Source organism: Notolabrus celidotus, unplaced genomic scaffold (genome assembly GCF_009762535.1).
Source record: "Notolabrus celidotus isolate fNotCel1 unplaced genomic scaffold, fNotCel1.pri scaffold_130_arrow_ctg1, whole genome shotgun sequence".
In the NCBI taxonomy this organism is placed as follows: Eukaryota; Metazoa; Chordata; class Actinopteri; order Labriformes; family Labridae; genus Notolabrus; species Notolabrus celidotus.
Genome location: NW_023260013.1, coordinates 48,195 through 67,757, shown reverse-complemented (window position 1 = coordinate 67,757; position 19,563 = coordinate 48,195). Strand labels below are relative to the sequence as shown.

General features: G+C 42.7%; 8 gene segments (V, D, J or C); all 8 read right to left on the bottom strand.

Annotated features, from left to right (window-relative positions):
- Positions 1–893: 893 nt before the first annotated feature.
- Positions 894–1,470, bottom strand: LOC117808623. The segment is given in 2 exon segments: positions 894–1,265; positions 1,358–1,470. Coding segments are annotated over 2 exon segments (381 nt in total).
- A 3,726-nt stretch (positions 1,471–5,196) lies between these two features.
- Positions 5,197–5,834, bottom strand: LOC117808606. The segment is given in 2 exon segments: positions 5,197–5,576; positions 5,668–5,834. Coding segments are annotated over 2 exon segments (519 nt in total).
- A 1,407-nt stretch (positions 5,835–7,241) lies between these two features.
- LOC117808596 lies at positions 7,242–7,780 on the bottom strand. The segment is given in 2 exon segments: positions 7,242–7,612; positions 7,687–7,780. Coding segments are annotated over 2 exon segments (420 nt in total).
- Positions 7,781–8,273: 493 nt separating this feature from the next.
- LOC117808611 lies at positions 8,274–9,240 on the bottom strand. The segment is given in 2 exon segments: positions 8,274–8,947; positions 9,042–9,240. Coding segments are annotated over 2 exon segments (426 nt in total).
- A 5,426-nt stretch (positions 9,241–14,666) lies between these two features.
- Positions 14,667–15,675, bottom strand: LOC117808609. The segment is given in 2 exon segments: positions 14,667–15,497; positions 15,590–15,675. Coding segments are annotated over 2 exon segments (474 nt in total).
- A 1,206-nt stretch (positions 15,676–16,881) lies between these two features.
- On the bottom strand, positions 16,882–17,396 carry LOC117808630. The segment is given in 2 exon segments: positions 16,882–17,210; positions 17,299–17,396. Coding segments are annotated over 2 exon segments (363 nt in total).
- Positions 17,397–17,663: 267 nt separating this feature from the next.
- On the bottom strand, positions 17,664–18,160 carry LOC117808595. The segment is given in 2 exon segments: positions 17,664–18,034; positions 18,121–18,160. Coding segments are annotated over 2 exon segments (411 nt in total).
- Positions 18,161–18,748: 588 nt separating this feature from the next.
- On the bottom strand, positions 18,749–19,349 carry LOC117808618. The segment is given in 2 exon segments: positions 18,749–19,144; positions 19,237–19,349. Coding segments are annotated over 2 exon segments (384 nt in total).
- Between the last annotated feature and the right edge of the window lie 214 nt (positions 19,350–19,563).

The following is a 19,563-nucleotide window of genomic DNA, read 5'->3' as shown; positions in this document are numbered from 1 at the left end:
GTCAGAGATGAGATCTGACTTTCTTCCTCTGGGAAACTTGATTTAAGCAGCATTTTAAAAAAGGACGTTTTGGAGTTGAAGGTTTATGCTCCATTATTTCATGACTGAATGTCTTCTTCACATTCACAGTGACTGTGCAGGTCTGTGTTGGTTCATATCATCATGAAGCCCAGTCCCCATTACCTGAGTCTGGGTCAAGTCTTGAGTCCTCATTGTTCAGGTCTAAGTCATCGGAGAAGTATCTGAGTCGAGTCTCCATTACCTGAGTTTGGGTCCAAGTAGAGTCCTCATTATGAATATGATGATCTATGACAAGGAGAGCAGCTGTTTCACCTGGACTGACTGAATCTGGACTGACTGAGGACCCGGTCTGATTGACTGAACCTGGACTGACTGAGGACCCAGTCTGACTGACTGAACCTGGACTGACTGAATCTGGACTGACTCTGAGAGCCTGGACTGACTGACTCAACCTGGACTGACTAAATCTGGACTGACTCTGAGAACCTGGACTGACTCTGAGAACCTGGACTGACTGACTGAACCTGGACTGACTGAATCTGGACTGACTCTGAGAACCTGGACTGACTGACTGAACCTGGACTGACTGAATCTGGACTGACTTTGAGGACCTGGACTGACTGACTGAACCTGGACTGACTGAATCTGGACTGACTTTGAGGACCTGGACTGACTGACTGAACCTGGACTGACTGAATCTGGACTGACTGTTAGAACCTGGACTGACTGTGAGAACATGGACTGACTGAGAACCTGGACCCATATTTGAGTGAGATAAAACCTTTATTTCAAAGCAGTTTTTGATCTGATGATAGAATCATTGTTGGTCTGAGGGCTCCTGCTCTGGTGGCTTCATGTCACAGGTGTTCACATCTGAACGTTCAGTGATGGTTGTAAATAGAGGAAGTAGTTTTTGTACGTCTCTCCTGTTATTGTCTCTCACTGTGGCTCTCTGGCACAGTAATACACTGCAGAGTCTCCAGGCTGCATGTTCTGTCCATTTAGAGTCGCTGTGTTTCTGGAGGAGTCCAAGTCGATGCTGAACTTGTTCTTCAGTGAATCTTTGTAGTATGAAGTACTGCTGTACTTCATCCCAATCCACTCCAGTCCTTTCCCTGCAGGCTGTCTGATCCAGGCTGTGTAGTAGCTGTCAACAGAATAAGAGACCTGACAGGTGATGGTCAGACTCTGACCTGGCTGAACAGTCATAGAGGCTGGCTGAGTCAGCGTGTCACACTTCACACCTGTGGAGGAAAACATGTAGAATATTGAATCAGTGTATTCAGAGTCAGTGTGCTGTGATCATGCTGTCAGTGTGTGTCTCAGTGAGACTCACAGGATCCAGCAGCCAGCAGCAGCAGAGCTACAGAGAACATGGCTGATGATGAAGCTCCTGTCCTATAGTCCATCATGTTAAAGTGTGTGTCCACTGTCCTCTGTCCTCCTCTCTGCAGTCACATAAGTAGAGGAGGAACACGGCTCACTTTGCATTGACTCCTCCTTTCAGAGAGATTGATCCCATTTGCATGAACTTCTCCTCTCATGGATGATGGAGTTTGACTCTTTGTTTGATCCCCTTGGAAACATTGGATAACTCTGACAACATTTAGATAAATGTAGTTTGAGGCAAAGTAAAGATTCATGTTTGTAATGCATCCTCCAACCAACAACAGTTTTTCATAGTTTGATCATTGTTGGTCTGAGGGCTCCTCCTCTGGTGGCTTCATGTCACAGGTGTTCAGGCTCTGAGGGGTTTTTGTTCAGCTCTACAGATGGTTTGTGTTGTTGTGGGTCTCTGGCACAGTAATACACAGCAGAGTCTCCAGGCTGCATGTTCTGTCCTGTTAGAGTCACTGTTCCAGCTGAAGTGTCTCTGCTGTAGCTGAACTTGTTCTTCAGAGCAGCATTTTGCTCAAGTGCACCACCACCCCACTGATGAGAAATCCACTCCAGTCCTTTCCCTGCAGGCTGTCTGATCCATCCTGTTGCATAGCTGTTATCAGTCAGAGAATAACCAGAGACCTGACAGGTGAGGGTCAGAGACTGTCCAGGCTGCACAACCTTTGATTCTGGCTGGATGAGATCAATACTGTTCACACCTGTGGAAACACAGATCAACATTATCTCCATCATTCATGTTATTATTCAGTGTTTCTGATGGATTAGTTTCAAAGCTCCTCCTCACAGGATCCAGCAGCCAGCAGCAGCAGAGCTACAGAGAACATGGCTGATGATGAAGATGAGCTGATGTGAGATCTTCCTCTCTAATATGGAGGATATATAATGAGCCTGGAGAATGGGCGGAGAGCGAGCAACACTTTATGAATTTGCATATATTACAGATTCTGGAATGATGTTTGTCTCCATCAGAAGTGAAGCAGCAGTGATCTCGAGGAGACAGAGATTGAGTCAGAAACAGACCAAAGATGTTGTTCAGAGTTTCTTCAGCTTGTTTGAAGTTTTGAGACGGAGAGAGAAAAGTTGAGTTGATGATCAGAGTTGATGTGAACGCTGCATTTACTGTTGATCCAGGACTTCACATGTTGTTTCTGTGTTGTGGTGCTGAACTCTCACACAGGAGAATAAAAGCCTCCTTCAGTCCAGGGTTTGTGAGTCAGTCAGTTCTAGAGATGAGCAGGAAAGAGTGTCTTTATATAGGATCACATGAAACACACACTGGACACTGACTGCCATCTGCTGTTTGTATAATGGGAACTGCATCATGATGTTAACTCCCACACTGTGACCGACTGTAGAAGTTAAACCATGTGAACATTAATGTGGCTGTAATATGTTCCTGTAGTATTTAGGACACTCGTTCATACTGATGTGTTTGCTGTTGTTGGAGATATATGAGAAAGTGATTATGACATGAACTCAGTTTAAGTCATGTGATCAGTGGTCAGATTATACGCTCTGTTGAAATGATGTTTGTGGGGTCATTTTTAATGTTTCATGAGAGTCCAGCTCTCTCCAAGGATCCGTCAGTCAAGTAAAGACAACTCCTGCAGGTTTTTGTACAGCTGCTCAGCCAGCTCGTGTCACTGTGGCTCTCTGGCACAATAATAAACAGCAGAATCTTCAGTCTGCAGACTGTTCATCTGCAGATACACCTGCTGTCTGCTGTTGTCTCTGGAGATGGTGAACCGGCCTTTCACTGACGCAGAGTAGTAGATGTTGCTACTATCATACATAGCCGCAACCCACTCCAGTCCTTTTCCAGGAGCCTGTCTGACCCAGGCCATCCAGTTGCTGCTGATTGTGAGTCCAGAGGCTGTACAGGTCAGTCTGTGGGATCCTCCAGGACTTTTAACCACTGGTTCAGATTGAGTCAGAGTCTGAGCATCAACACCTGTAAGGTAGATGAATAAATATCAAGTTGAATAAGCTGGAAACACAAAGTAATGCTGTGTAAAATCAATATGATTGAAGATCTCCACCTGCCCAGCAGACAGTTAGAAGCAGCAGTCCTGTCCTATAGTCCATCATGTTAAAGTGTGTGTCCACTGTCCTCTGTCCTCCTCTCTGCAGTCACATAAGTAGAGGAGGAACACGGCTCACTTTGCATTGACTCCTCCTTTCAGAGAGAGTGATCCCATTTGCATGAACTTCTCCTCTCATGGATGATGGAGTTTGACTCTTTGTTTGATCCTCTTGGAAACATTGGATAACTCTGACAACATTTAGAACTATAGGACGATATCAAACCTCCCTTTTTTAAGTAACAATTATTAACAGTTGAACAATTATCTCATGATAAATGACTGTTTTGATGTCTTCCAATTAGGATTCTGATCACATCACAGCACAGAGATCGCTCTTATCAAAGTCCTCAATGATATTCATTTAAACACAGACAATGGCAAAATTTCAGTTTTGGTATGACTTGATCTCAGTGCTGCTTTTGACACGGTTGACCACAAGATACTACTGGACAGACTTGAACACTGGGTGGGACTCTCTGGTGCAGTACTAAATTGGTTTAGGTCCTATTTAAATGATCAGGACTATTTTGTGTCTGAAGGTAATTACACATCTGAGCGGATGAAAATGGTTTGTGGAGTACCTCAGGGATCCATTCTGGGGCCTCTGCTATTCAACATCTACATGCTCCCCTTAGGTCAGATAAGAAGAAACAACAAAATAAAATGCCATAGCTATGCAGATGACACACATTTACATCACCATATCACCAGGGGATTATAGTCCCATACAAACACTGAGTAAATGCATTGAACAAATCAAGGACTGGACCAGACAGAACTTTCTTCAGTTCAACAAAGAAGAAACTGAAATGATTGTTTTTGGAGGAGGAAAGGTTAAAGGTTACTGCTCAGCTCCAATCTGCACAGATGAAATGTTCAAATCAAGCCAGAAACCTTGGTGTAGTCTTAGACTCAGACCTTCATTTCAGCAGCCACATTAAGACCATTACAAAGTCCGCCTACTATCACCTTCAGAATATATCAAGGATTAAAGGACTCATGTCTCAGCAGGATGCAGAAAAACTCCTCCATGCATTTCTCTTTAGCAGACTAGACTACTGTAACAGGGTCTTTACAGGACTCCCTAAAGAGTCCATCAGAGGACTGCAGCTCAGACAGAATGCTGCTGCTTGAGTCCTAACAAGGACCAACAAAGTAGACCACATCCCTCCAGTTCTTAGATCTCTACACTGGCTTCCTGTCTGTCAGAGAGTAGACTTTAAAATCCTGCTGATGGTTTATAAAGACCTGAAGGGTTTAGGCTGATCTGTTGCTACTGTACCACCTGGACCTCTGAGGTCCTCAGGTCCTGGTCTGCTTTCAGTCCCTAGAGTCAGAAGGAAACATGGTGAAGCAGTGTTTAGTCATTATGCTCCACATATCTGGAACACACTCCCTGAAAGCTGCAGGTCTGCTCCAACTCTCACCTCTTTAAATCAAAGACTAAGACCTTTTTATTTACCACTGCCTTCCTATCTTAGATTATTTTAACTTTTTTATTTCTTACATATTTCTAATCTTCCTTTTCTTTTCTATGTTTTATTACATTTGTCATTGTAATTGTGTTCTTTTATGCTTGTCTGAATGCTTTTAATCTTTTAATGTAAAGCACATTGAGCTGCCCTCGAGGATGAAATGTTCTATACAAACAAAGCTGCTGTTTGATCATTGTTGGTCTGAGGGCTCCTCCTCTGGTGGCTTCATGTCACAGGTGTTCAGGCTCTGAGGGGTTTTTGTTCAGCTCTACAGATGGTTTGTGTTGTTGTGGGTCTCTGGCACAGTAATACACAGCAGAGTCTCCAGGCTGCATGTTCTGTCCGTTTAGAGTCACTGTTTTACTGGAGGAGTCTGAGGTGATACTGAACTTGTTCTTCAGTGAATCTTTGATATATGTTGTGTGTCCAACACGTCCTCCTAATACAATCCACTCCAGTCCTCTCCCTGCAGGCTGTCTGATCCAGGCTGTGTAGTAGCTGCTGAGAGCATAAGAGACCTGACAGGTGATGGTCAGACTCTGACCTGGCTGCACAGTCACAGAGGCTGGCTGAGTCAGCGTTTCACACTTCACACCTGTTAAAACAGAGAAAATGTTTGGTACCAAATGATGGAGTTAAAGTGTAAAAGAAGAAGTGTTGACTTTGACAGATCCAGACAGACTCACATCCAGCTGCCAGCAGCAGCAGCAGCAGCAGAGCTCCAGAAAACATGCTTTCTGTTGAAGGTGACGAGCTGTGAACTCCACTGACAGCCTGATGGCAAGTTTTTATAGCTGAGTAACAAGGAAGCTCTCTGAGTTTGCATACAATCAAACACATCAAGCAGCACTGATGGTCTGACTGGATGTATTTTTCATGATGTAAAGTAAACTTATTTAGGAAGCATTGCAGAACACTGTTGATGTGAACCCATGAAAACAACCAGAGTAACCACAGGAATGTTGCTTTCTGTAATCCATATTTACAGCCTGTTTAGCAAGTTAGCAAGAAACTATGATGTAGCCTCTATGATATGAACTATGTGCTGTCAGCACCTCCTGATTTCCATTCACAAATATTCATATCATCTTTATTATGAACTCTGTCAGAGACTTTATGCTTGTGCTGAACCAGTGTGGAGGATGAGAGCTGCAGCTTTTTGTACAGCTGCTCAGCCAGCTCGTGTCACTGTGGCTCTCTAGCACAATAATAAACTGCAGAATCTTCAGTCTTCAGACTGTTCATCTGCAGATACACCTGCTGTCTGCTGTTGTCTCTGGAGATGGTGAACCGGCCTTTCACTGACTCAGAGTGGGCGATGTTGCTACTATCATCTTCAATCCAGGCAATCCACTCCAGTCCTTTTCCAGGAGCCTGTCTGACCCAGCTCATTTCATAGCTACTAAATGTGAACCCAGAGGCTGTACAGGTCAGTGTGTGGGATCCTCCAGGACTTTTAACCACTGGTTCAGATTGAGTCAGAGTCTGAGCATCAACACCTGTAAGGTAGATGAATAAATATCAAGTTGAATAAGCTGGAAACACAAAGTAATGCTGTGTAAAATCAATATGATTGAAGATCTCCACCTGCCCAGCAGACAGTTAGAAGCAGCAGTCCTGTCCTATAATCCATCATGTTAAAGTGTGTGTCCACTGTCCTCTGTCCTCCTCTCTGCAGTCACATAAGTAGAGGAGGAACACGGCTCACTTTGCATTGACTCCTCCTTTCAGAGAGAGTGATCTCATTTGCATGAACTTCTCCTCTCATGGATGATGGAGTTTGACTCTTTGTTTGATCCTCTTGGAAACATTGGATAACTCTGACAACATTTAGATAAATGTAGTTTGAGGCAAAGTAAAGATTCATGTTTGTAATGCATCCTCCAACCAACAACAGTTTTTCATAAAGAGCAACTCAAACACAAACACTGACACACAGTTTACTTCCTCGTGTGTCAGGAGAAAGTCAGGTTTCTTTTGATTCCTACTTTGGTTTTGTCAAATGAGGTCAATCCAATCCCAGTTTGTGTCAAAGGGTGTTTGAATGAAGGAATATTTGATGGTTCCTGACTTGGTAGATGAAGACTGTTTCTTAAAGAGTAGCTGTTAGCTAACAGAGTGAGCTCATTAACTCTCAAATATTGGTTCAGTCAGAAAACAGACTTTTGGAGGATTTATAAATGTGTATGTGTGTTTAGTCTCTGTTACTAAGCTGCTGTTTGATCATTGTTGGTCTGAGGGCTCCTCTGGTGGCTTCATGTCACAGGTGTTCAGGCTCTGAGGGGTTTTTGTTCAGCTCTACAGATGGTTTGTGTTGTTGTGGGGCTCTGGCACAGTAATACACAGCAGAGTCTCCAGCTGTCAGACTGCTCATCTGCAGATAGACCTGGTCCACATCGTTGTCTCTGGAGATGGTGAAGCGATTCTGCACTGATGTGGAATAAGCTTTAGTGCCTCCACTCGGAGCAGAAATGAAAGAAACCCACTCCAGTCCTTTTCCTGCAGCTTGTCTGATCCAGGCAAGATCAGCGTCTCCATCTGAGATCCCTGAGTACGTACAGGTCAGTCTGTGGGACTCTCCAGGTCTCTTCACCACAGGTTCAGACTCAGTCAGAGTCTGACTCCAAACCACTGAGGAGAAATTACAGATCAACACACAGCCGAACACAAACCTCGACACAGAGATGAGAACGAGTGAATCTTACCAGAAACTGATGACAGCATGAGAAATGTTCTCCATGGAGCTGAAGTCATGGTAGAAATGTGTGTGTGTGTGTGTGTGTGTGTGTGTGTGTGTCTGGTTGGGGGACTGCTTTGTCCTCCGTTTGCAGGGAGATTATCAGGGATGGAAGTGATGAAGATTTGCATTGACTCCACCTCACTGCTGAAAATGAAAAGCATGAAGACTCTGCCTCAGATTTCTTTACTGTGTCTGTTTTGAAATGACTGGATTCATCAAGGCTGCTTTGAAAAGACACAAAACTCGAGAAAGTGGATCCATCCAGTCCTCAGGACCAGATTCTGAAGAGTCTTCAGACAAAGTGACATTAAAGTTAACTTCTGATCCATGATGACGTATTGCAAAGAGGCGTTTATGTCCAGAAGTGAGGAACACATTTGTTTGTAGAGTCGTACCAAAATGATTTTCATCTTCCAATCAGCTTCATATTACTCATCACTTTCTCAATGAACAAGTGAAATAAGGCAAGTTTATTTATAGCACATTTAAAAGACGTGTTGAGAGGATATTAAAGATCACAGACATTTATGAAACCATCACTGTGTGACATTTTGACCTTCTTTTATTACTTTATCAAACAGCATGTTTCATGGAGGACATTACAGTTTGAAATGGATGCAGATGTTGGTGAAACAGGAAATGATGTTCATGTTTGAATCACTTTAAATGTCTTCTTTTGGAAATGTGGTCTGCTTTGTCTCTGAGGATTGAAAACTTGAACCCTCTGAGAGTCGGGTCCAGAGCCTGCTCAGGTTAAAGTGTGAGTTTCTCTGAGTCTTGTTTCTACGCTCCATGACATCAGATGACCTTTTTGAAAAGATGATAGCAGACAAACACAGCAGGTGTCTTTCAGATCCCACAGCTGCTGGTCTGTGGAGGTTTTTGTGCAGCTGCTCCGCTGTCCTCACTCACTGTGTCTCTTCGAGCGCAGTAGTAAACAGCAGAGTCTTCAGCTGTCAGGCTCTGAACCTGGAGGTACTGAGTGCTGCTGGGCACATCTTCAGTCATGGGGAAACGACTCTGGAAGGAGCTGGCATAGCTAGCAGAGTTTGAACCTGTGTTCATCCTCCCAATCCACTCCAGAGCTCTCCCTGGTCTCTGTCGTATCCAGTGGATATAGTAGCTCGTCATGTCAAACCCAGATATGACACATGACATCCTCACGGTCTCTCCAGCTCGTTTCACCTCAGAGGGAGTCTGCTCCAGTTTGATCTCACTCCAAACTCCTGCAGTCATAGAAATCATGATCAGTCTCAAACAAACTAGTCAGAGCAGGTTGGACATGTCCTTAAAGAACTGAAACAGAATTCATTTTCTCACCATGAACAGCAACAACGAGTAATAAACTCCAGATAACAGTGATGTCCATTCTGTAGTTCAGAGCTCTGTAATCTCTGTTTATTAAAGATGCCTGAAACTGTCCGAGTGCTGCCACAAGTTCCTGATGTGTTTATGAAGATGAGCGGTTTGCATAGCCCTCCCTCTGCAGCATCTCAATGGATCATGTGACACAGCTACAGATACATTTCCATAAGCAGAGTGTCTCTACAGCTGAGGAGCAGACTGAGAAATATCATGAAGCTCTGATCAGGGACTCAGTCCTGAACCAGCTGATGAGGGGACACACCGTCTTCTCCTCCATGATGACTTTAGACTCGTGGTTAACAGATTTTAAAATCTTGGTCAGGAACAAAGAGGAAGATTATTTGTGGACGAGTGGGAGCTCTGTTGTTTAAGTAGTTCTGTTCTTCTAAAACCATCAAAGTGAAGCAGCAATGATCTGAAGGAGAACGAGACTGAGTCAGAGACAGACAGGCTGTAATATGTTCCTGTAGTATTTAGGACACTCGTTCATACTGATGTGTTTGCTGTTGTTGGAGATATATGAGAAAGTGATTATGACATGAACTCAGTTTAAGTCATTTTTTTTTTTTTTTTTTTTTTATTTTTTATTTTTACAGGGACAGCGCACAATTAAAAGAAATTGCACCAGAGTTAGCTAGCAGCTAATTTACATCTGTTGTCCCTGGGCAGGTAGACAAAAAATAAACAACCACAAAACACCAAATACACTACATAACACAATACAGTACATAAAAGTCCATCATTTTGAGATATTAGCTAAAATTAGTACAATAAATACAACAAATACTAACAGTAACGCAATAAATAATAGCATTACGATAAATGCAATAAATACAAGGCAATCATTGGTGATGGCAGTTTTGAGCTGACTTTAGCCAAAGCTTGAGGCTGGTTTTAAATATTGCAAAGCTCCCTGAGTCTCGAATATTTGTGGGTATAGAATTCCACTTTCCCACAGCTTTAACCGTGAAAGCAGATTGACCAAAGGAAGTCTTTCTGAACGGTGGTACCCAGTCACCTCTAGAGGAGGCTCTGGTCCTCCTGACACTGCCACTGCCAGGAGAGACCAGACATCCTCTAAGAGGAGGGGGTGCGAGATTGTGAATAATTTTAAACATCAGGCATGCATCAGAGTAAAATAAGAAGTTGTCAAAATTGAGAAAATTATATTTTAGCAAAATATTACAGTGATGATGGTCCCTTGGCTTTTTATCCAGTACTTTTAAGGTCTGTTTATAGAGAGAGTACACAGGTTTAAGTGTAGTCACACCTGCCTGTGACCAAGTTGTTATACAGTAAGACAGATGGGGAAAAATCATAGCATGTACAAAAAGCTTTGCAGCGGATGGAGACAACTGGTGCCTGATGCTCTTAAAATTATTCAAATTAAGTTTAACACTGCTGATGACCTTACTAATTTGTTTTTTGAAAGACAGGTTTGCATCAATTATAATACCTAGGTATTTCACATGTGTCACAGATGTGATGACATCACCATTAATTAAAATGTCAGGATTTACTGAATTATTTTCCTTGCTGTGAAATACATGCAAACTGTTTTACTTACATTAAGGGTCAAGCATGAATCAGCTAGCCAGTCCGACACTTTGCTCATTGCAGCTGTTAGTTTGGCTGCAACATGTTCTTTGGTTTTTGCATGGGTGAAAATAACAGTATCATCAGCATACATTTGGATGCTAACATCTGGACACACTTGGGGAAGGTCATTTATATACATACTAAACAAAATGGGTCCTAGAATAGACCCTTGGGGGACCCCTACTGTGCAACTGGCAAATGATGAACATTTATCACCCACTCTTGTACATTGTTTCCTATTGTTTAGGTAGGATTCCATCCAGGTCAAGGCATTGACAGATAAATTAAATTTTGAAAGTTTTGAAAGTAAAACGTTATAATTGACTGTGTCAAATGCCTTCTTAAAATCTAAAAACACGGCTCCAACAACACCACCTTTATCAAGGTAACTTTTGATCTGTTCAACAAAAAAGCAATTTGCTGTTTCTGTCGAGTGGTGTTTTCGGAAACCAAATTGCATTGGGTGCAGAGTAAATTCACCTTCATTTAAATGGGAAACTAACTGATCACAAACTACCTTTTCTGCGATTTTAGAGGCTATTGGTAGGATACTAATTGGTCTATAATTTGATGGGATTGTCCTGTCACCTGATTTAAAGACAGGGGTCACTATTGCAGCCTTCCAGGAGGAAGGAAAAAAAGAATTTGTTATTGATAAATTTATCAAATGAGTTAAAGGCTTGCATAGTGTCATTTTATACTTTTAAAAAAATCTTGCATCAATATCGAAGACATCCTTAGACTTGGAGCCTTTTAGGCAGTCAAGTGCTTTTATAACTGAGGATTCTGAAACATTTTCAATTACAAATACAGGGAATTCATTATTTGTAGGTTCAAGAACTTTTGATCTTACACCAAAATTATTGGCCAGACACTGGACTGAATCCACAAAGAATAAATTAAAGATTGTAGCTATTTGTTCTTTATCTTCTATCACTTTTGATTGTTCCTTGATCACCCAATTTTGAGCTGATTTTCCCTCCTTCTTTGTGATTTTATTAATATTATCCCAAATTAATTTACTATTCCCCTTAGACTCATTTATTAGTTTAATGAAGTAATCAGCTTTGGCCTGTCTCAATTGTTTTACTACTTTGTTTCTCAGTCCCTGAAAGTTTCTCTTATCATGGGGCAATCCAGATTTAAGAGCTGTCTTCAATGCTAGATCTCTTTGCTTCATTAACCTCCAAAGGTGCTCATTTAACCATGGTAGATTATATTTTTTATGCGAGTGTGAGACCTTTTTACAAAATTCATTTTTGGTTTCACAGACCCTGGCCATCATAATGTTAGATGCCTTTTCTATGTCATCTGACTGCAGAACATCATTCCAGTCCAACTGATTTAATTTATCCTCAAATGAGCTGACTAAATTTTTAGGTATAGCATTAAAAAAACTTTTACCTTGTTGTCTATATAAAAAACGTTTTTTAGTTAGTTTTCTTACAATTAGAGTCAGATTATGATCTGACATACCTGTTACCAAATTAAAAGATTTTATAATTCTTTCAGGTTTATTACTAAAAATAAGATCTATCTGTGTCTGTGATGATGGTGTAATCCTGGTTGGGCCTTGAATGATTTGAGAGAGATTATATTGGTCTGATATACTTTTGAGTTTTTTCCTGATGGCTCTATCAGCCCAGTTTATATTAAAATCGCCTAACAAAATCAATTCAGTCTTAGTACCGATTTCCTTTAGTAATGATTTCAGTTTGTCATGAAAAATGTTGTTAGAATTAGGGGGTCGGTAAATTCCAACAACAGTAAAAGACATACTAGGGGACAATGCAATAGAGACAGCAATACTTTCCAAATCATTCTGAGAATTAAAATATACTTCTTCACATCGAAAATGATCTCGGACATATAAAATAACTCCTCCTCCTTTCCCTAATTTTCTATCTTTCCTAAAAACTTGATACCCAGGTATAGTAAAAGCAGTCCTTGGTGATGACTCAGTTAACCATGTTTCTGAGAGGCAAAGAAAGTCCAAGTTCGAATCAGTCAGCAAACTTTCAAGCTGTTCCGTCTTTGATGCAATGCTTCTGATGTTCAAATGTCCGCCAAGTAATCCATTCGGCTTTTTTTCGCTTGTCCCACAACACTTTAGCCTGGTTAACTGGTTGGAAGAAATTAAACTTTCTTTTAACCGTCGTTATATTAAAGTGTTCTGTTTGTTTACAGTCACTCGGGTTAAAGATGGCTTTTTGCAGGGTTGCGTTGGAGGTTACGTACCGGTTTTCGCATCCTTGGTGTATTTCAGCAGCATTTACAAGCTCAGGTGAATCCAGCAGCAGCGTCTTTTGTTCGATATTGCAAACCGGCCCCGGATTAGAATGAACGTCACCTGCCAGTAGGATTGTGATCATCAGGTAGCTGATCAGCCTGTGGTATGGGCGGGAAGATTTCACTGTGGATCCTGCCCGGGACAGAGTTGGTATATTGGCCTTTCCACTAGACAGGATTTCAGAATATGCGGCTTGATGACTCCACTGTGCAAAGACAACACAGTCGGCCTGCAGAGAGCCGCCGCTTCGGCCGGCGCAGCAGCAACGCAACGAGAGCAGCAACAAAACAAAGATGTAAGCGATCATACTGCCTCTGTACGCCAAATCTCCAACAAATTGCCTTGATATGGCACCAGGTTTGGGGTTTGTTTTGTAACAAAAACCGTTTTTATTGAATTCGGTCCTGAATGTAACTCTGGCTGCACAGACTCCAGCAGCACCTGCCTTGCTGCCGGTCCGGGCCGCCATGACACCTCAAATAAGCAGTCTATTTCCTGACTTCGAGAAGATGGTAGTGTTTTACATACATCATCAAAATAAAAGAAGACTACGGTAGGGTTCACGCAGCACCTGCTGTATCCACCAACAATTTGGACCTCATGTGATCAGTGGTCAGATTATACGCTCTGTTGAAATGATGTTTGTGGGGTCATTTTTAATGTTTCATGAGAGTCCAGCTCTCTCCAAGGATCCGTCAGTCAAGTAAAGACAACTCCTGCAGGTTTTTGTACAGCTGCTCAGCCAGCTCGTGTCACTGTGGCTCTCTGGCACAATAATAAACAGCAGAATCTTCAGTCTGCAGACTGTTCATCTGCAGATACACCTGCTGTCTGCTGTTGTCTCTGGAGATGGTGAACCGGCCTTTCACTGACTCAGAGTAGAAGATGCTAGTAGTAGCAATATAAGCGATCCACTCCAGTCCTTTTCCAGGAGCCTGTCTGACCCAGGCCATATAGTAGCTGCTGAATGTGAACCCAGAGGCTGTACAGGTCAGTGTGTGGGATCCTCCAGGACTTTTAACCACTGGTTCAGATTCAGTCAGAGTCTGAGCATCAACACCTGTAAGGTAGATGAATAAATATCAAGTTGAATAAGCTGGAAACACAAAGTAATGCTGTGTAAAATCAATATGATTGAAGATCTCCACCTGCCCAGCAGACAGTTAGAAGCAGCAGTCCTGTCCTATAGTCCATCATGTTAAAGTGTGTGTCCACTGTCCTCTGTCCTCCTCTCTGCAGTCACATAAGTAGAGGAGGAACACGGCTCACTTTGCATTGACTCCTCCTTTCAGAGAGAAATGAGTGTGAACTTGTTGTTGTGTGGTGCAGACATATTTAGTCATAGTTCATCATTGTTTCCTCTTTATTAACTGCAGGATGGTCTGACAGTGAAAAACAACTTCATGTAGAAACTGATCATTTACACTTTCTTTATTTTCCACAACATAAAATCAAGTTTTAAAGTTTGTGTTTTTGGACTTTTATGTCTTTTTTACACAACAGTGGACAGAAGAGGAAACTGGGAGGAGAGAGAGGGGATGACATGCAGCACGGGACTCTATCCTCTGTACATGGAGCGTGAGACTTAAGAGAGGCCATGCTGTGACCATGTGAGTCCATTATCAGGACCTTATTGTTGACTTGGAGTCCAGATCCCATCCAAATCCTGAAATGAGTTCAAGTTAAAACAGGAAGAGGAAACATCACTAAATGAGACTCTTATTCTCTTAACTGTCAGATTAAACTGACATGAAGTCATTGCTGGTCTGAGGGCTCCTCCTCTGGTGGTTTGGAGTCACTAAAGTCCACAAGGGGAACAGATCCCCTGAAGGACTGCGTTGCTTTTGCAGCAGTTAAACCTGCACGAGTGAGACCTTCAGAAACCATCTCATCCTCAAAGCAAGAGCAAAGGGTTAAATACACCCCCCACTGTGATGCAAGGCAAACACTTTATTTCATACAGAGGAGGCTGAAACTTTGCATCATTGTTAAACTCTGTGTGTGAAAAGATAAAGCAATAAAGTTTAATATTAAAAGATAACATGATCAGTAAATGAAATAAGACAACATGAACGTATAGATTCACTCAGGACTCAGATTTTCATCATCCACAGTTTCTCACCATCAGTGAAGACTCAGGACTAAAGAGACTGAACGCTCAGTGATGGTTGAAGATAGAGGAAGTAGTTTTTGTACGACTCTCCTGTTATTGTCTCTCACTGTGGCTTTCCTGGCACAGTAATACACTGCAGAGTCTCCAGGCTGCATGTTCTGTCCGTTTAGAGTCACTGTTTTACTGGAGGGGTCTGAAGTGATACTGAACTTGTTCTTCAGTGAATCTTTGTAGTATGAAGTACCGCTGTCTCTCATCCCAATCCACTCCAGTCCTCTCCCTGCAGGCTGTCTGATCCAGGCTGTGTAGTAGCTGCCGAGAGAATAAGAGACCTGACAGGTGATGGTCAGACTCTGACCTGGCTGCACAGTCACAGAGGCTGGCTGAGTCAACGTTTCACACTTCACACCTGTGGAGGAAAACATGTAGAATATTGAATCAGTGTATTCAGAGTCAGTGTGCTGTGATCATGCTGTCAGTGTGTGTCTCAGTGAGACTCACAGGATCCAGCAGCCAGCAGCAGCAGAGCTACAGAGAACATGGCTGATGATGAAGCTCCTGTCCTATAGTCCATCATGTTAAAGTGTGTGTCCACTGTCCTCTGTCCTCCTCTCTGCAGTCACATAAGTAGAGGAGGAACACTGCTCACTTTGCATTGACTCCTCCTTTCAGAGAGAGTGATCTCATTTCTGTCTTCTTCTTTTTACTTCAACCTTTCATCTTGTCTTCTGGTGAGGTCTTAAAATTTAACTTCAGGTTAAAATAATTTCCAGTTTTCTTTGACACGTTTACAGAAACCTGTCCTCCCAGTCCTTCTGTTTGTAACAAACACTAACTTTCAAACAGACGAAGAGACCGTCTAACATTTTAATATTTTCTCAATCACATAGATTTAATTTACTCTTCAAAGTCAGACGAAGGAGACAAACACATTCTCTTTATAATCCTCTCATCTTTATTTCTCTTCTTCTGTTTCTAAAGGTCATATTTTGGGGTGTTTTCCTTTATTTGATTGGACAGCTTCAGAGAGAGGAACTGTGGGGAGGGAGTCGGGGTGACATGAACCAAATCATATCAGGACCAGGAACTAATCATTCCAGCCCTGTCTCTGTGGGGCGTCTGCTCTACCATCTGAGACAAACCTATACCTCTTCTTCTAACATTTATGTTCCCTCCATCATCATCATGTCACACACCAAGTCTAACATTTAGGCTCATAGGAATCATGATTTTCTCAGTGTGTTTGGGCATCAAGAGGGAGAACTCCAGTGCTGTGCAGGAAACTTGATGTCAAACTGAAGTGTCTCTGCTGATTGTCAGATTTTATAAACTTATTTCTTTATTTTTCATCTTTTCAGTTTCTGTTTTATTACAGTGTTGCTTCCTCTCGTGTCACTGTGGCTCTGGAGCAGAATAATAAACAGCAGAATCTTCAGACTGTTCATCTGCAGATACACCTGCTGTCTGCTGTTGTCTCTGGAGATGGTGAACCGGCCTTTCACTGACTCAGAGTAGTAGATCTCAGCACTGTCATATCTGATGGAAGAAACCCACTCCAGTCCTTTTCCAGGAGCCGGTCTGACCCAGGCCATCCAGACGCTGCTGAATGTGAACCCAGAGCCTGTACAGGTCATGATTATCAAATGTGTATGTGTGTTTAGTCTCTGTTACAAAGCTGCTGTTTGATCATTGTTGGTCTGAGGGCTCCTCCTCTGGTGGCTTCATGTCACAGGTGTTCACATCTGAACGTTCAGTGATGGTTGTAAATAGAGGAAGTAGTTTTTGTACGACTCTCCTGGTATTGTCTCTCACTGTGGCTCTCTGGCACAGTAATACACTGCAGAGTCCTCAGTCTTCAGACTGTTCATCTGTAGGTAGAGTTTACTGCTGGAGTCGGTTCTGGAGATGGTGAACCGGCCTTTCACTGACTCAGGGTAGTAGGTGCTGCCACCACCGTTGCTGATAGTTGCAACCCACTCCAGTCCTTTTCCAGGAGCCTGTCTGACCCAGGCCATCCAGAAGCTGCTGAATGTGAACCCAGAGGCTGTACAGGTCAGTGTGTGGGATCCTCCAGGACTTTTAACCACTGGTTCAGATTCAGTCAGAGTCTGAGCATCAACACCTGTAAGGTAGATGAATAAATATCAAGTTGAATAAGCTGGAAACACAAAGTAATGCTGTGTAAAATCAATATGATTGAAGATCTCCACCTGCCCAGCAGACAGTTAGAAGCAGCAGTCCTGTCCTATAGTCCATCATGTTAAAGTGTGTGTCCACTGTCCTCTGTCCTCCTCTCTGCAGTCACATAAGTAGAGGAGGAACACGGCTCACTTTGCATTGACTCCTCCTTTCAGAGAGATTGATCCCATTTGCATGAACTTCTCCTCTCATGGATGATGGAGTTTGACTCTTTGTTTGATCCTCTTGGAAACATTGGATAACTCTGACAACATTTAGATAAATGTAGTTTGAGGCAAAGTAAAGATTCATGTTTGTAATGCATCCTCCAACCAACAACAGTTTTTCATAGTTTGATCATTGTTGGTCTGAGGGCTCCTCCTCTGGTGGCTTCATGTCACAGGTGTTCAGGCTCTGAGGGGTTTTTGTTCAGCTCTACAGATGGTTTGTGTTGTTGTGGGGCTCTGGCACAGTAATACACAGCAGAGTCTCCAGGCTGCATGTTCTGTCCTGTTAGAGTCACTGTTCCAGCTGAAGTGTCTCTGCTGTAGCTGAACTTGTTCTTCAGAGCAGCATTTTGCTCAAGTGCACCACCACCCCACTGATGAGAAATCCACTCCAGTCCTTTCCCTGCAGGCTGTCTGATCCATCCTGTTGCATAGCTAGTATCAGTCAGAGAATAACCAGAGACCTGACAGGTGATGGTCAGAGACTGTCCAGGCTGCACAACCTTTGATTCTGGCTGGATGAGATCAATACTGTTCACACCTGTGGAAACACAGATCAACATTATCTCCATCATTCATGTTATTATTCAGTGTTTCTGATGGATTAGTTTCAAAGCTCCTCCTCACAGGATCCAGCAGCCAGCAGCAGCAGAGCTACAGAGAACATGGCTGATGATGAAGATGAGCTGATGAGAGCTTCTCTTCTTCTGAGACTCACAGCCTGATGCCAAGTCTTTATATCAGACTGTGAGGAAGCTCACTTTGCATAGAGAAGGACTCTGACTCTAAAAGAAGGATGAGTCTTTATGCTACGTAAAGTATCTTGAAATGTTGTCAGTAATGTTAACTTTACACAGAAAGACATCATTTAATCTTCAAAGTCAGACGAAGGAGACAAACACATTCTCTTTATGATCCTCTCATCTTTATTTCTCTTCTTCTGTTTCTAAAGGTCATATTTTGGGGTGTTTTCCTTTATTTGATTGGACAGCTTCAGAGAGAGGAACTGTGGGGAGGGAGTCGGGGTGACATGTACCAAATCAGGGTAGTAGATCTCAGTACTGTCATATCTGATGGAAGAAACCCACTCCAGTCATTTTCCTGGAACTGGTCTGACCCAGGCCATCCAGTTGCTGCTGAATGTGAACCCAGAGCCTGTACAGGTCATGATTTATCAAATGTGTATGTGTGTTTAGTCTCTGTTACTAAGCTACTGTTTGATCATTGTTGGTCTGAGGGCTCCTCCTCTGGTGGCTTTATGTCACAGGTGTTCACATCTGAACGTTCAGTGATGGTTGAAGATAGAGGAAGTAGTTTTTGTACGTCTCTCCTGTTATTGTCTCTCACTGTGGGTCTCTGGCACAGTAATACACTGCAGAGTCTCCAGGCTGCATGTTCTGTCCGTTTAGAGTCGCTGTTTTACTGGAGGAGTCAAAACTGATACTGAACTTGTTCTTCAGTGAATCTTTGTAGTATGTTGTTTGTCCCACACGTCCTAATATAATCCACTCCAGTCCTCTCCCTGCAGGCTGTCTGATCCAGGCCGTCCAGTAGCTGCTGACAGAATAAGAGACCTGACAGGTGATGGTCAGACTCTGACCTGGCTGCACAGTCATAGAGGCTGGCTGAGTCAGCGTGTCACACTTCACACCTGTGGAGGAAAACATGTAGAATATTGAATCAGTGTATTCAGAGTCAGTGTGCTGTGATCATGCTGTCAGTGTGTGTCTCAGTGAGACTCACAGGATCCAGCAGCCAGCAGCAGCAGAGCTACAGAGAACATGGCTGATGATGAAGCTCCTGTCCTATAGTCCATCATGTTAAAGTGTGTGTCCACTGTCCTCTGTCCTCCTCTCTGCAGTCACATAAGTAGAGGAGGAACACGGCTCACTTTGCATTGACTCCTCCTTTCAGAGAGAAATGAGTGTGAACTTGTTGTTGTGTGGTGCAGACATATTTAGTCATAGTTCATCATTGTTTCCTCTTTATTAACTGCAGGATGGTCTGACAGTGAAAAACAACTTCATGTAGAAACTGATCATTTACACTTTCTTTATTTTCCACAACATA